This window comes from Paramisgurnus dabryanus, chromosome 14 (assembly GCF_030506205.2).
Source record: "Paramisgurnus dabryanus chromosome 14, PD_genome_1.1, whole genome shotgun sequence".
NCBI lineage: Eukaryota > Metazoa > Chordata > Actinopteri > Cypriniformes > Cobitidae > Paramisgurnus > Paramisgurnus dabryanus.
In genome coordinates this window covers 4,596,061-4,612,699 of record NC_133350.1, presented here as the reverse complement: position 1 = coordinate 4,612,699, position 16,639 = coordinate 4,596,061, and the positions used below count along the sequence as shown (strand labels likewise).

Here is a 16,639-nt window from a genome sequence, read left to right as displayed (position 1 = left end):
ATAATTTTCAATGATGGCACAATGGCATGGTTAATTTTCCCAGAGACAGTTATTTTTTTCAAAAATATATTAAAATCTGCTTATACCACGGGTCTGTTGAATGCTGTATTCTGATTGGCTGAGAAATGTTCAGTGGGTATGCATTAATTTCTGATAACCGCACACCTAACTTGTCAAATGTCTTAAAAATGGGCACCAGAGCAGTATTTGTGGTAACCGTGGTATAAGAGGAATAATTGACTCCGGTCCTTTGAATTATAAGAAAATAATGCACACCCGCGGTGTAACCTGGGTGTGCATTATTTTCTTAGAATTCAATGGCCCGTCGTCAATTATTCCTTACTTATGTAATATCAGTAAGGTATCATTATTTTTTCTTAGTATATTAAAGTCAGCTGGAAATCAAAACATATCCGGTTTCCTATTCCATTTAAAAATGTAAAATGGAAAACTTACATTTTTCATGAAATTTAACGACAAAGCTGGAATTTATAACTTTTGCCTCTATATTGCCATCTCTGTTTAAAACAGAAAATTGTTGGTTAGGTCACATGAGACAGTTTAGAATGTTTATTATTAAGTAATAATTATTAAGTTTACTAGTGAGAATTGTGGTAAGGTAAAGAGAAAGTTGAAAGATTTTTTATCTACTTGCTCAATAATTGATTTTGTTTAAAAACTAAAAATATTTAAAGGATTAGTTCACCCCAAAATAAAAATGATTGATTATTTCCTCACCCCCATGTAATGCAAGATCTTTGTGTCATTCTTTTTTTAAGCCAAACACAGTCAGAGTAATATTAAATAATATCCTGGCACTTTCCATTCTTTTTACCGGGATCAACGTTTTGAAGACCCAAAAGTGCATCCATCTATCATTAATCCATGGTTAATGCCATTATAAAGCAAGGAAGAGGCAGGATATTATTTAATATAACTCCGATTGTGTTTGGCTGAATAAAGAAAGACATAAACATCTTGGATGACAAGGGGGTGAGTAAATAATCACAACATTTTCATTTTGGGGTGAACTACTCTTTTAATAACCTGCTTCCACTTTAAAGACTTTCCTTTTTTGCTGACATCACAAATCCCTCTTTTTTTAAAACCATTTTGCCGTTACACCCACTTTTCCCAATCCAAACGATTTCTGGTAGATGAAATCCAGCCCTAGAGTACATTTTTTCCCCCACATATTTAATATTACATTTACTATTAATAAAAACAACTGCTTCAACAAAAGGTCTGTCTCATGCACTCACACACTCATCCCTAACATCAGTTTCTTATTTTTCTTTGGTCTGTCTGGCATTCACATACACGCAATCATTCTTATCTCTGTCGCTTACAAACACACAGACACTCAGTCTCCACTTCCTTTCTTCTCTCTCTCTTTCTCTCTCGCTCTCACTCTCTCACATACACACACACACATTCTTATAGAGCTTTGTGACAGTGGTTTAGCACAGAGTGGTCTTCGCCCCAGGCTGTGCCTGATCCCCTGTTGCCGTATGAGTCACAGTTAAGGAAATCACCCATTACACACCCACAAACAATGTGTGCTGTCACTTTTTGTTCTTCACTGGTGGTCTTCATGTTTGTGGCTTGTCTCTTGATTCTTATATCCATGTTCACCTTTGACCTACAGGTGTGGACCTGTACGGATATTATATAGCAAAATGAATGGTAACATAAACACTTGGGCTTCTAACCTTAGGATTGAACTTTACCACATTACTCGCTCTTTTAGTGCTATGGCTATGAAGAAGACCTTGCATTGTGCGACGTGTTTTTTCTGATTGATTTGATTTTTTGCAGTTTTGTCCTAATTTTCTAATCTGAGATCAGTTTTAGGGTTTTCCTCAAATAATAGGGCTAAAGAATGGAAGATAATAAATGAAGTAGTAAGGGTTACATTTAATCTGGTTGATATTCACATTTCACATACACCACTTTATAAACATTTTGGAATTGAAAAACAGCATCCCGATCTCTATAATGCATCATTTAAAAGGGTACATAGTGAAATCTAGTCTTGCATGTTTTATTCCCTTTGTATATATCAAAATAGTTTGCACAGACCTTCTCAGACTACACAATGACCACCTAAAATCCTCTTGTGAAAGCATATTTGTTTCAGGTCTAACATGCTGTACACAGATCGTTACAGATAGTTAAGATTGATTTATACTTCTGCGTATTAGTGTTGGGCGATATGCCCCATTGTGAGATCGTCCTATTTGATGGATGAAAAAAGAAGCTGATTTACTCTAAGGGCAACACTGTCACGACCGCAACCTTCTTAAAACTGATGTCATTAATCCAACGCGTCATTAAAGCCCAGGCTCTCTAAAAATGTCCTGTGTGCCAGGGAACGGGAACAATAGACTCGCTGGTTTTAAACCCCGGCACGCCCTCTCTAGTGCAAGGAAATGGCAGAGCCACGCGTATTACAAGCTCCGGTATGAAGAAAAGTGTAGGTGCTAGAAGGAGTCCAAGACGCTCCCATTAAGAAATCTGCGCACGTTACAAGCTCGCTCGCGCAAAGTCCACAAAACCTCTTATGCGAGGAAAAGCATGAAATGTTAATGTGAAACCACGATAATAGCAATAATAACTATCGTCATGAAAGCCGCTATTGGCCATATGTCTGACTATTTACTACTACTACAATAGTATCGTGTATCGGAACAACTTGGTCCATTTTTGATTTCTCAACACAGATGTTTTTGAACCAAGGGAGGGGTTTTAGCAGACCAATCACAATGCTTGCAGTCTGCATAGAATTAATGCGTTGTTACATTTTTGGAGAGGTGCGCTTCAGCTACAACGCAGAAGTGTAAATCTTGCGTTACTCTTAGGGCCCTATTTTAACGATCTAAGCGCATTGTCTAAAGCGCACAGCACAACGTCTAAATGGGCGTGTCCAAAGCCACTTTTGCTAATTTAACGACGGGAAAAATGGTTTGTGCGCCGAGCGCATGGTCGAAAAGGGTTGGTCCTTTTTTTTATGAGTAATGGGAGTATTTTGGGCGTAACGTGCAATAAACCAATGAGAGTCTCAGCTCTCATTCCCTTTAAAAGCCAGATGCGCTGTCACTATGTCTAATCCCTATTTAGATGACGGACTGTGTAAACTGAAAACTTAAGCATAGGAAGAAGATCCCCAGTTTAAGATTAATGTTAAAAATTGTGTTGTTTTTCACTTGTATTGAAATTGTTATTTTTTATTAAAACCTTTAAAACCCGTTTTCTTTTAGTCATGGAAGTAAAAAAGCAGGCTTTTAATTGCTTTAAATGTATGGCTATCCAATATCATCATAAAATAATTTACAAGTATGTAAGAAAAGTTTTGTACTCTAAAAATACTTTATTTGTAACAAACAGGAGATAAAGAATTTACAAACGGCTCTCCGCACGTTTCAGCACTTGGACAGCGCCAGTTTTTTTTTTAAGCATGACTTAAAAATGTTTCTCATCTCACCATATCCACAGGTACAGAGTCATCATATACAATAAATCCATGAGGTAGCATTTAAAAAAAACATTTAAAAACAGATGCATTTGTTTAAAGCAAAGCATTTATTTACATAACATGCTGCAGGTGAAATAGCGCTTTGTGCCTTCTAACGTCTCATAATTAGTCCACATTAATTTCCATGAGACTCAATAATAATTCAATCCTTTAATCTTTCATATTTAAAAGAGTTTTTGTGCTGCTGCGCATTCATGTTTGTGATAAGCAAACCCGCGTTGTCATGCCATTTATAGGCGCATATTACTAATGCGCTCTTTAAATAACAAAAAACATATTGAGCCATTGACTTTAGACTTTAGACCAGGTTTTTGTTGGTCAATGGCGTAGTCCATTTTAGTTGCCTCAAAATAGCAACGCGCCAACAATGCGCCTGAACACACCTCGTTTTCAGACCAGAAAGCCCATGGGAGCAAAAGGGGGCGCAAATGCATTTGCTATTTAAACAACGTGGCACTAAACGTGAAAATGATAATTGCGCATGGTGGAAATTAGCAAAAGACACTTGCATCGGGCATTGCGCTGCATTCCGCCAGGTGTAAGATAGAGCCCTTTATCTCTGTTATGCTTTCAGAACTTGTTATACACACACTTTTGGTTTTGGGAAACTCCCTGAGGCTTATTTAATGATAGCTTGGATTATTCTGTTTTTGTTATCAGGATTTTACCTGGGTTGTGCAATTATGTTAAAGGTCGGCTCTTGTCTAAGAGAAAACATATATATACAGAAGATATAACCACTTAACATTTGCAGTTTGGGTTGTGCGCTAAAAAGTCTATGATGTCATTCTAGACTTCAGCTTCTCATCAAATTTCCTGTCCAATCAAATGCTCTCTAGATGCTGAATTCCCAAGCCCCTTAAATGAGATGCTTTGGTATTAGATTTACTATTTCTTTATCGGCGTGCGGCCCCCCTTGTGTACGATACATCCCTTCAAAATTAAACAAAACATAATAAATTGTATTGCTGTTTGTTAGTAGCCTTATTTTTCTGAGGTTTAATTACACAAATTTATGATAAATTAATGGATTTTATAAAATGTCATTAAACTGGGGCCCCTCTGGAACCATCTTAGGGCCCCCAGTTTGAGAACCAATTGATGTAGGGGATAAGAGACAACTCGGACAGTGTAAATATGCTTTCCATTAGGGTGAAGGAAGTCTGATATCGCATCAGTGTCAATTTGAATAGATAATTTTACGCTTATGGACACTTAAGTCTTTTTTTTATATTCCATCCAAAATAATTACCATGCAAAGATCCCATTTGAGGATATAAAATGTGCAGACATACTACAGACATAAATTAATAATCTCTTGCGGAAAATTGCAAATGCTGTGTCCACATAGTGTGTATATAAACGGGCAGAGAGAAAGAAAGAAGTCACCTCTCACCCCAGTGTTACCCGGCTGGCGCCCAATGGCTGGGTTTTCTGAGGTAATGTTTGCTGTGCGGAGTGAGTGAGAGAGTGAAAGCAGGGGAGGAAGTAATAGGGAGGGGACGACTCCTCCAGCTGGCATGCAGTATTCTCACTGTGAATAATGTTTTGTGCCAGAGCTGTGCTACCACCCTACTACAGTAGAGAATGAGAATACTTAATGCTGTCCATTCCTAAGACTGTATTCATATGTTTTTGATGAAGTCATACAGTATGTGTGATTAATGCTTTTCTAATCTTGAAATATCAGATTTTGAATCAAAGCAAATATATCATGTGTCTCATAATGTCCTGCAGTGAACTGTCTTTTGTCAACACTTGCGTGTTTTCTTTCTGTTTCCCTTTTCTGTGTCTGTTTCTGCTTAATTCTTTCTCCCTCCCCCACCCACCCACCATTTCTCTCCCTCCCTTCTCTCTTTGTCTCTCTCGCTCTCATTTTTTGTACTTGACAGTTCCTTCACCGGACTCAGATGCAGACCGCACGACCCACTCTCCCTACCAACAATCCCTCCATACGGCCAGGCTCTCAGAACCCCACGGCTACGGTTTACCCCCCTAACCAGCACATCATGATGACTATGACACCCATGGCATTTCCCACCCAGACAGCCCAATATTACATTCCCCAGGTACAGTGTCAGTAAACATATTACTTTAAAGGGCTGTTCACATACTGGGGTAATGTGTCTATTATAATGTCTATAATAGACGGGTATCTACACTATTCATCCCTCATCTAACCAAAGTTTAATTATAAATGAATACAAATGTCTAAATATGTGAGAAAAAGCAGCACAATTATGACAAAAAAATACATTTTTATATGTGACCCAGTCTGTAAAAACCATACTTAAGTCTCAAAATCAAATTCTGAGATGATGAAAATCAAAGTCTGATTTTAGTTATTAATTTCAGTATGATTTAATCTTTGACATGACCTTATTCAATCAATATGAAATATATGAACAAAAATAAATTTTTGACACAAAACTTTTTGATAAGACAGGCACATTTATTTAGTTGGCAGCCAGCAATCATTAATGTGTAGCCTATTTAAAACAACGGCAAGAATTATGCTAACGTTAGCGGTTTTCATATGGTCGTTATTGAGGGGTTAGTTGAAACACAGCGTTACAATTAACCCCGCTCAGTTAAAATATTTTTAAGCCCCAAAAAAAGTTGTTAAGAGCTGCAGACATATTTCAAAATTTTGCTATGTTTAGTCAACAAGACACTGATTAAGATGACCTAACATTGGTTTTGGTATCTTACACACCCAACTCAGAAACGAAAAAAACCTATAATGAAAAAATGTATACCTTTACATAAATTTGCGGGAAACCATCTTTTGGCAGCGTGAAAACAATATGGAAAAAACAAATTGCTCAACCCTGTCCAACAATGTAAATGGTCCCCACATTAGTTTTTGCCCCGCATGATCTCCGAAGAAAGGGATATAGCTGTTGTGAATGAGAGCCTTCAAATATTATTGTTGACAATCAAAAAGGACTGTGATCCAATTGTGATCCAGGGTTATCAATATTGAATATGAAAAAATCATAATGCTGTGAAACTGATATTTTAAATATGACCCGTATATGCAAAATATACAGTAGGCTATACGCCATGTTTGCATTATAGCTATGGATGTCAACAAGATATTCTGAAAAGTTTGTGTATCAGCAAGTATTTTTTTTCCTTCTCACAGTATCGTCACAGCGCACCTTACGTAGGAGCCCCGCAGCAATATGCCGTCCAACCTCCAGGATCTGGAACCTTCTACCCAGGACCCGGCCCTGGGGAATACCCAAACCCTTATGGCAAGTACTGAGCCCTCTGTAGTGTACTTCATTGCGAGCGCTCTGACATCACATCCAGCTGGTTCATGTTAGCTCCAGGTAGTTTCTGCATGCATCTGATTAGCTAACTGAGAATTGACCTCAAAAGCGATTCACTCCAGGGCTGTATGTGAAAGCTCAAACAGCTATGACTCATTTTTTTCCTCCCTTCCTGTTCTTTTCCAACAACAGCTGCCGGGCCATCGTATTATACTGGCCAGACAGTGTACCCGCCCTCTCCACCCATCATAGTGCCTGCACCTCTGCCCCCTCCACCTGCCAAACGAGAAAAGAAACCAGTGAGTACCTAAAACAAAATGCAGTTTCCAGAAATGCCAAGGAATCCACTTTACTTTCAGTTTATTTTCTTCTGATAAGGCTTAAATTTAATCCCTGCAGCCCTGGCTGCCATACCCAGATTAAATGCTGTTAAAAGGGATATTCATCAAGTAGTAGTTTTACTCCAACAGTGGCCTTGACTCCTTGTATAATTATGTCACGGTAGTTTATTACTTTAGTAATTTCGGAATTCAGGATGAGGTATCAGTATTAAATTTTCAAGGTCTGTTTGCACACCATACAGCACTTCACATATTTGGATCAGACTATGTGATGTGGCCGTTCTGTTGCATGCTGGGAGGTTGGCACAGTCGCAAAGCCAAAGATAGATTTGAGCCAATTTTAAACCAGCTACTGCAAACTGGCACATTTATTTCAGAAAAAAAATCATGGGAAGTACCTTCATGATTCTTTATCGTAGTGGTTTTAATGTTGGATCAAACTGATCTAGAAAAATGTATTGCAGTTCATTTTGTTATCGACTATCAGTACATTTGTCGTCCCGTAGCATCCATGATTGACTCGGTTGCTTTAGTTAGTCTTCTGTCCTTCTGTGCCATTGTCCTCCCAGATCCGTATCCGAGACCCTAACCAGGGCGGAAAGGACATCACGGAGGAGATAATGTTCGGAAGCAGAAATCCCACTCCTCCTGCAGGACACCCCGCTTCCATCCGAACCCCTCCCGCAGGACGCGCCTCATCGACACCAACCCCACCCACAGGACACACTTCGGCCACACCCACCCCTCCACAGGCAAGAAACACACTTTGTTCACACTTTCTTCTTTGAAACGGCCAAACACTTCAAAACGTGAGCAAGTAATATTTTTCACAGTTACTTACACATAAAATCATTATTTACTTACTTCGGCAGATCTTAACACATTTAAATGAGTTCCTGTGTCCTGTCATCTACGATTAAAGCTGTTGTCCAGTGTGACTTTTCTCTGTTGTGTTAACCTCACCTGTCTAATGCTATGTACAGCCTGAATCGGACACACACACACACTTTCTCCCTGGCACACGCTGTACGCATGGATTAGTTTCAGCTCACACAGTCAAATCCTTAGTCTGATCCTTATGAATACAATAAGAGCGTCAGGCTGTTTGCTGCACCATTATATGTTTATGTATAGTTGGGTCTTTGGATTTGGACAATTTGGAAAAATGTGGATAAATGTGGAAAAGCATGTCAGTAGGCTGCTGAAATGTCAGTTGTGGTGTGAACAGCAACATGATAGGATTTCACTTACCTCTTTTACAAAATGTTAAAGTGCCGGTCTGGCACCATGGTGTACTGATAAAATTAGATGATTTATATTTGGCATCAGTGGTGGTCCGTGCATTTCACACCTTGGCCCTCAGTGGTGTCCTATCTGAATTAATTAATCTCGTAATACCATCATTATGATGTTAAGAGACAATAGAAACACACATACAAGTTTACAGCAATAGAAACGCATCAAGTTTAATTGTAAAGTAAAATAGAAATTACTGTATTTTACACCTAAAGGAATAAGTAAAATCTTACTTTATTAAAAAAAGATATTTGTTTGAAAGGCATTTGAAATGAAGTCTTAATTTATTTTTTTATTTTTTTTGAAGAAATCAAAAGTATAACAAATGACTTTGTTGACAGTCTATTATTCAAAGATAATGCAAAGAGTTTTTTAAAAGTTATGGCATACATTACAGTCAGTTTAGTTTTTAGCCGGGACAGATCAAATAGTGTTTCATGACTCTGTCGAAGTCAATCAAATGATGCAAAATGACGTCAGCATTTGTAAGCCTGCTAGATGACACCGGTGACACTAACTTGAAATCTTATTGGTTAAAGGAATATTCCATTTTCTTTAAAGAAAAATCCAGATAATTTACTCACCACCATGTCATCCAAAATGTTGAGGTCTTTCTTTGTTCAGTCGAGAAGAAATTATGTTTTTTGAGGAAAACATTGCAGGATTTTTCTCATTTTAATGGACTTTAATAGAGTCCAACATTTAATACGTAACTCAACACTTAACAGTTTTTTTCAACGGAGTTTCAAAGGACTATAAACAATCCCAAACGAGGCATTAGGGTCTTATCTAGCGAAACGATAATAAAAAATATGCTCTTTTAAACCACAACTTTTCGTCTAGGTCCGGTCCAGCGCGACCTAACGTAAATGCATAGTGACGTAGGGAGGTCACGTGTTACATATATGAAACGCACATTTGCGGACCATTGTAAACAATAAACTGACACAAAAACATTCATTAGTATCAGTTGACATACAACAACAAAGGAACGGTCCTCTTTCAACACACTTGTAAACACTGGGGCGGAGTTTCACGTTCGTCCTCTGTGACCTCTTGACGTCATGATGTATTGCATGGGGTCAAGCTGGCGCATCACGACCAGATCTAGACGAGAAGTTGTGGTTTAAAAGTGCATATTTTTTATTTTTCTTGTCAAAAATGACAATCGTTTTACTAGATAAGACCCTTATGCCTCGTTTGGGATTGTTTATAGTCCTTTGAAACTCTGTTGAAAAAAACTGCTAAGTGTTGAGTTAAAGACACACTATGCAGTTATTTTACCTTAATATAACAGCTTCAAAGTTATTTTGGTGGTAAACAAAGTCATAGTAAGGCGAATCATCCTCCTGTTGAAGCTCGGGGAGGACGCCGCTACCAAAACCAGCAATGCAAGCTTGAGAGAACCGCCCCTGACAAATCTCGCGAGAAGCACGACTTGCTTTACGGCAACGACGTCACACACGTTAGGCTTGTTCGACTTCATGTGGCGCTGCAAGAACCGACCGCCGGATGACGTCAAAGTACCGCGAGAATGATCCGAGACGGCACTTTGACGTCATCCGGCGGTCGGTTCTTGCAGCGCTGCATGAAGTCAATCAAGCCTATAACAACAACTGCACGCGCAAATTTGAGACGTGAGGCTAAACGATTTAAAAGTTAAGAAAGCGCGTTCGGAAGCGAGTAGGAAAAGATAATCTGACCGCGTTAGGAACCGGACAAGAGTCCCACTCGGTCAGGTTTTTACTTGTTAGCGTGAGCTAAAAGACAGCACTGGATGGGATGCTGATCTGGCGATCTTGTTGATGGACTAGTAAGTAAATCTCTCATTTGTAAACTTGTTTGCGGTCTATGTTGTATGTTGTTGCGCTTGCTTGTAGTATGTCATGCGTTTATCATGACAACAGTTGTCAATATCTCACATAATTATCAGGACATAAATAAGCCTAGAGGTTGTAAATAGTGTGAACATGCACAATTTGCAAACTATTATGATAAATAGCAATAATCATGTATAGTGACATTATAACGAACAATGTTATGAAATAATGCAACGTACACAATTAACTTTGTCATGGCATTTTGTAATGTTTAATTGTGATTTAGCTGCAATCATGTTAAAACATTATAAGCTAGCAAACGCGGTATTTTATTATTATATGCACTCTACACTTGGAATAAACTTCTTATTATTCGCCTATTACCATCATCTGTAGTTTAGTAGACTATGCAGTACCCTAATATTTGTATGAAATTGTGAAACATTACCTGGTCATTATCTTTGGAGTACTAGAGTGGGAAATTACGACAGTTGCAAGTATTCTCCAGCGACTCTAGGGGTCGCAGTTTGACAAAAACGCCGAATTGCATAGAGCGGCTTTAAGTATTAAATGTTTGGCTCTATTAAAGTCCATTAAAATGAGAAAAATCCTGCAATGTTTTCCTCAAAAAACATAATTTCTTCTCGACTGAACAAAGAAAGACATCAACATTTTGGATGACATGGCGGTGAGCAAATTATCTGGATTTTTCTTTTAAGAAAATTGAATATTCCTTTAATGCAATGATTTCATTGCCATTTATCTTGAGCTGAAGGTGCCCCCACTGCTCGTTTTGAAGGCCTAGGCCGATTTCTTTGACCATAGCAACACATGATGTCATCCGCTGGCTGAAATATGATTGGACAAATGCTCTATTATAAAAATACACTACTGGAAGCAGTGCAACCAAGAGAAAGATAGGAAATAAAGATAATAGACTATTATGGGATTCATTTAATACACATTTACGGAGAAATATATTAAAATATAAATCAGTGATTCAGATAGTGTTTAGGCCAGCAGAGAAGGCCCTGACGGCCCACCAAATGCCATAATTCCAAAAAATTACCAAATTCACATACCATGATAATTACTTTATATGCTACATGAAAGTACCTAGAAGATACCATGTTACATTTCCAAAACTACACCGCAAAAAGTGACTTTCTTACTTAGTATTCTTGTCTTGTTTTCAATACAAATATCTAAAACATTTTACATCAAGATGCATTTTCTTTTTGAACAAATCTGCCAGTGGTGTAAAAAAAATGTGATTGCATTTTTTTATTAATTGTTTAAGAAAAAATGTAACTGATTTCAAAAAAATTCTTATTGCATTGGTAGATTGTTTTGCTTGTTTTAAGCAGAAATTCACTTACATTTTATATTTCTTTGTCTAAAAACTAGACTTATTTTCTTTGGTCACTTTGCTCTTCAAAAAATGCATCTTCATTTAAGAATTTTTAGATATTTCTATTATTAGGTAAAAAATTGTTTTGTTAAATTTAGTAATTAAAAAGGTACTGCCTTGATACCATGTTCACAAAACATGGTATATTTATGCATTTGGCAGACCCTTTATCCAGAGAGACTAACAGTGTATATTTTTATCAGTATGTGTTTTCTCTAGGTATCGACCCCATAACTTTTGCGCTGCTAACGCAATTGAGCTACAGAAATTGAGCTGCTTCTGTTTATTTTTAGTTAGTGGAATTAAACCTGACTCCCTCATCTGTTTCTTTTTCTCTTATCTCTTTTTCTGCGTTTGTAGAGAAGCAGGCATTCACTTAACCAGATGATTAGAATTACCCTCGTGAAAGACATTGTAGTAAATCTCCGGTGGTTTAATCTTGCAGACTATGGTGTGGCATACAGCGAACAAGAGCTAAACATTCACCGCTGTCTGATATAATGTGTAGTTTGATTCTTGCTCAGGCTTTCCTGCATCCAAGCACGCCATTACAGAAAACACATGAATCCTACCGTGTGTTATTAATTGTGGCCATTGAACCAGTTTTGATGACTCATAGTTAAAATGTAGCAGATGCTCTGATTCTGAATACAAAGTAAAGAGGAATTTCTTTGGGGAAAAAAGCACTGATTAAAAACCTTGGATATCTTGGAGAGTGATTGAACAGGAATCACTATTAGTTTAGTTCCTGGTTTATCTCACTTTGGGACACTTTGTTCACACTACAGCTTTGGTTTGGTTTTGTATCACCATACTAATTCACAAATCACTTAAAGGTGCAGTGTGTAATTTTTAGTAGGATCTCTTGACAGAAATGCAAAATAATATACAAAACTATATTATCAGGGGTGTATAAAGACCTTTCATAATGAACCGTTATGTGTTTATTACCTTAGAACGAGACCTTTTTATCTACATACAAAGAGGGTCCCCTTACATGGAAGTCGCCATTTTGTGCCCCAATTTTCTACAGAAGCCCTTAACGGAATTTTTTTTTACTAAGTTGTCTCCGACGATGGCATGTTTTTCCGGTGGCAGCTTCTATATGTGTTTCAAAAGCAAGGGGTGAGCAGTGGACTAAGCCGTTGGTTGCAATTCGCAACCTCACCACTAGATGCCGCTAAAATTTACACACTGCACCTTTAAGCCCGGAGTATAGACAGAGTTTTTATGTGTACGCGAACGTATGCCTACGGTCGAACACATAGATATATACACTAGATGTTGCCTTGGCTACGGCAGTTCATTGGAGCGAATGCGTGCGTCAAATAGAGCCGCCATCTTAAAACAGGGGAGCCCCGCATCAGCGTCATTGTAGGCAATGGTGTAACGGAAATAAAATCACCATAAATCGTTGTGATGCTATTTTCTTTTTTTTTCTTCCTACGGTCAGACATGTATTTAGCATTGAGTCCAGAGACAATTAAAGTTTAGATATAAAGAAAATCTACTTTTTCAAAATATAATGCATAATGCTAGTAGGCCTAACATCCATATGCATCACAAAAGTCTGGCATCGTCCATGAATTCGACGTACAGGTGGAGATAGCAGCGTTACCTAGCCACTTTCTATCACAAGACCCCAGTTTCAAGATGGCGGCTCTCAGGTCTTGATTGTTTGTATTTTTTGCATCTGTGGAGAATGCATGTGTGTTTCTTTACAAAGTAGAATTGCCATCTACTGGCCTGGCACACGTAATACAGCATATTTAGTAATCTTTGTGTATCCGTGTAAACATGTGCCGTGTGTACATGAAAATTCAAAAATGCAAAGGGAAAACGTGTTCGTTTTTCACTACATAATTCTTGTGTATACTGATAGCCGTAAACCTGGAGTATAGTCGGTTGTTTATGTGTACACGAACATACATCCATTGCGAAAAAATGCAGGGCATCTACTGGGAAACATATTACATTCCTATGTAGGCGACCTTTACATACAAAGTACGTGTGGTTACAAAAATCTGGCGCTACATGTATGCGTAAAAACTGAACTATACTTCTAGCTTAAGTCTCGTACAGCATGATCGCTAAATATGTCATTCCTCTGCCATAATTGACTTTCTTGTATTTCTGTTTCTCTTTCACCCAAATGCAGCCAAGCAACTGCCATGCAGAGCAAACAGCATATGTTAACCCACCTCAAAGACTCAGCCCTGCAACCATGGATTTCAAGTCCAACTTGGGTAACCCCACACTTAACCTGCTTTTAGTTGCGACCTTTATCTCATAGACGGCCGTTCACACTTTCTTTCTTGGCTTTTCTATAGATGACAGGCCAAAAACGGAGCCCATGAAGTCTGTATCTCCTCGACCTGTTCCTTCGGAGTCACCTGTAGAGAAGAGAGAAGCCCCAGGTCTTCCATTATTAGAATCATCTTCTCCAAAAAGGATCCTTAATCCATCCAATCTCCTTTCACATCCTGCAAGCGTCTGTGTTGTACCCACTGCCGCTGGCGAACCAGAATTTTTTTCTCCCACAACCACCACGGCTCAGGTCATCTCTGGCGAGGACTCTCTTCCAGAAGCACCTAACGTACCCTCACCGTCCGACAAAGCTGTAAATGGCCATGCCGATTATCAAACATGCTTATTAAGCTATGAAGAGCCAGAGGTCCAGGCAGCCTTAAAGACCCCTTTGCCCTGTGAGGTTCAAACGTCAACCTTGGGTACATCATCCACAGAGGTGTCCCATCAAGAAGTTGCAGTGGCCTTGGAGGAGCTCAAGGCAGAGCACCTCAGTTCATTAGCCACACCTGTGCCCTTGGTTCCTACTGTACAGGCCTCTTCAAGCACCACTTCTGTCCTTGCACCACCACCTGGTTTGACACTGATACTGAAGCCTGCTGCAATCAAGGCCATAAACAAGAGCTCTGAGGATATCCAGCTGAAAGCTCAGGATATTTTGGAATCACAGAATCAAAACAACTCAAGAAAGTCCACACCCACAGGTATCTTTAATGCAGTCATTGTAGCTTAAAGGGACACTCCAATTTTTTTGAAAATATGCTAATTTTCTAGCTCCCCTAGATTTAAACATTTGATTTTTACCTTTTTGGAATCCATTCTGCCGAACTCCGGGTCTAGCGCTACCACTTTAAGCATAGCTTAGCATAATCCATTGAATCTGATTAGACCATTGGCATCGCACTAAAAAATAACCAAAGAGTTTCAATATTTTTCCTATTTGAAACTTGACTCTTCTGTAGTTACATTGTGTACTAAGACCGACAGAAAATTAAAAGTTGCGATTTTCTAGGCAGATATGGAAAGGAACTATACTCTCATTCTGCCGTAATGATCAAAGACTTTTCTGCACTAGCATGGCTGCAGGAGGCCCAATAATATTATGCAGTGCCTGAAAATAGTCCCCTGCTATTGAAAGTTACCAAGGGGACTATTTTTGGCTGCTGCTTAATATCATTGCGCCTCCTGGAGCCATGTTACGGCAGCAAAGTCCTTGATTATTACGCCAGAATGAGAGTATAGTTCCTTTCCATATCTGCCTAGAAAATCGCAACTTTTAATTTTCTGTCGGTCTTAGTAAACAGTGTAACTACAGAAGAGTCAAGTTTTAAATAGTTTAAATTTAAAACTCTTTGGTTATTTTTTTGCGCGATGCTAATGGTCTAATCAGATTCAATGGATTATGCTAAGCTATGCTTAAAGTGGTACCGCCAGACCCGGAGATCGGCAGAATGGATTCCAAAACTGTCAAAATCAAATGTTTAACTCTAGGGGAGCTGGAAAATGAGTATATTTTTTAAAAAAGTGGAGTGTCCATTTAAAGAGGTTTGTTTTATCTATTGTGAATTGATTTGCATTACCATAATGGATTCAGACCTTAAGGCAGTTGAAATCATTTGGTTATTGGTTAGCAAGTAACTAAGAAGGTAATAGGAAAGTCATTTTAGAGGTTGGAATCTGAAAATTATGATTTTTGTGTACTGATATGAAGAATTTATATTCAAAAAGTAATAAGGGCAATTTTGATTTGATTCTGTGTAGAGTAACACAAGATTGATTCTTAATTATGTATACTGTATAAGTTACTAATCTACCAATCTTTTTATCATCATAGCCCATGATGTTTCTGCTGTACCAAAGTCTTGGATGAAACCAAAAGAAGAAAGTTACATGGTGGAAACACTACAGAAGGATAATGAGGTAAGAAAAAGTTTACATGGATGTGCACGTGTCCTTGACTTGTGTATTTGTTTGTTAAATTAGTTTGAGAAGTTTTCCATAATATATAATCTATAGATGGATCAGCAAAACAAAACGAAACCCCTCTTTGAAAGTATTCACATATACGCTGTCTAATGATATTATTATCATTAATAAAGCTATAATACAGTCATCATCTCACATAAAGCCTTCAGGCCCTTTGTGCTAATTTTTTTCTTATTTACATCACTTTAAAAGGAGGCCTTCAAGGACAGTTCTACTAGAGATGAGCTGGTCTCTCAACCAACCCTAGGGACTTTCAACAGCCCCTTCCCACTGCCTGAGCACCAGGAGAGACTCTCAGAGGAGAATGGCGAGACAGAGGTGGAGGCTTTGAGGAACGGGGTAGAGACGGAGAGCACAGATAGTGGTGTGACGCTCGGGGACAGCAGGGGATCCATGTGTTCCCCTACTCCACTCATGCAGGAAGGTACAGTAAGACTTCCCACAGGAACCGCTTGGGTTTCCTTCTGTTCCGCTCTAGTTTTAGTGCAGAAGCCTAGCAGTTTTGATCTAGATGCTTAGCAGTATTGGTTCAAATTAATTTACTGAATTTATTTAGTGATTTGTTTATTTACTAACATCAGTGTAAATGTAACTAGTATTTTAGTGCTTTCAGTTAATTATGTTTAAGTACATTAATAATGATAATAATAAATAAGATTGCAAAT

General features: G+C 38.3%; 1 protein-coding gene across 1 annotated transcript in view; it reads left to right on the top strand.

The window, feature by feature from the left end:
- Positions 1-16,639, top strand: part of eif4g3a (eukaryotic translation initiation factor 4 gamma, 3a) — a 62,422-nt gene that overhangs the window by 22,929 nt on the left and 22,854 nt on the right. The window contains exons 6-13 of the mRNA XM_065241181.2: positions 5,428-5,604; positions 6,684-6,795; positions 7,006-7,112; positions 7,724-7,906; positions 13,840-13,927; positions 14,012-14,692; positions 15,823-15,908; positions 16,167-16,398. Of these exons, the coding sequence (XP_065097253.1) occupies positions 5,428-5,604; positions 6,684-6,795; positions 7,006-7,112; positions 7,724-7,906; positions 13,840-13,927; positions 14,012-14,692; positions 15,823-15,908; positions 16,167-16,398 (1,666 nt within the window). The remainder of the gene's footprint in view (positions 1-5,427; positions 5,605-6,683; positions 6,796-7,005; positions 7,113-7,723; positions 7,907-13,839; positions 13,928-14,011; positions 14,693-15,822; positions 15,909-16,166; positions 16,399-16,639) is intronic.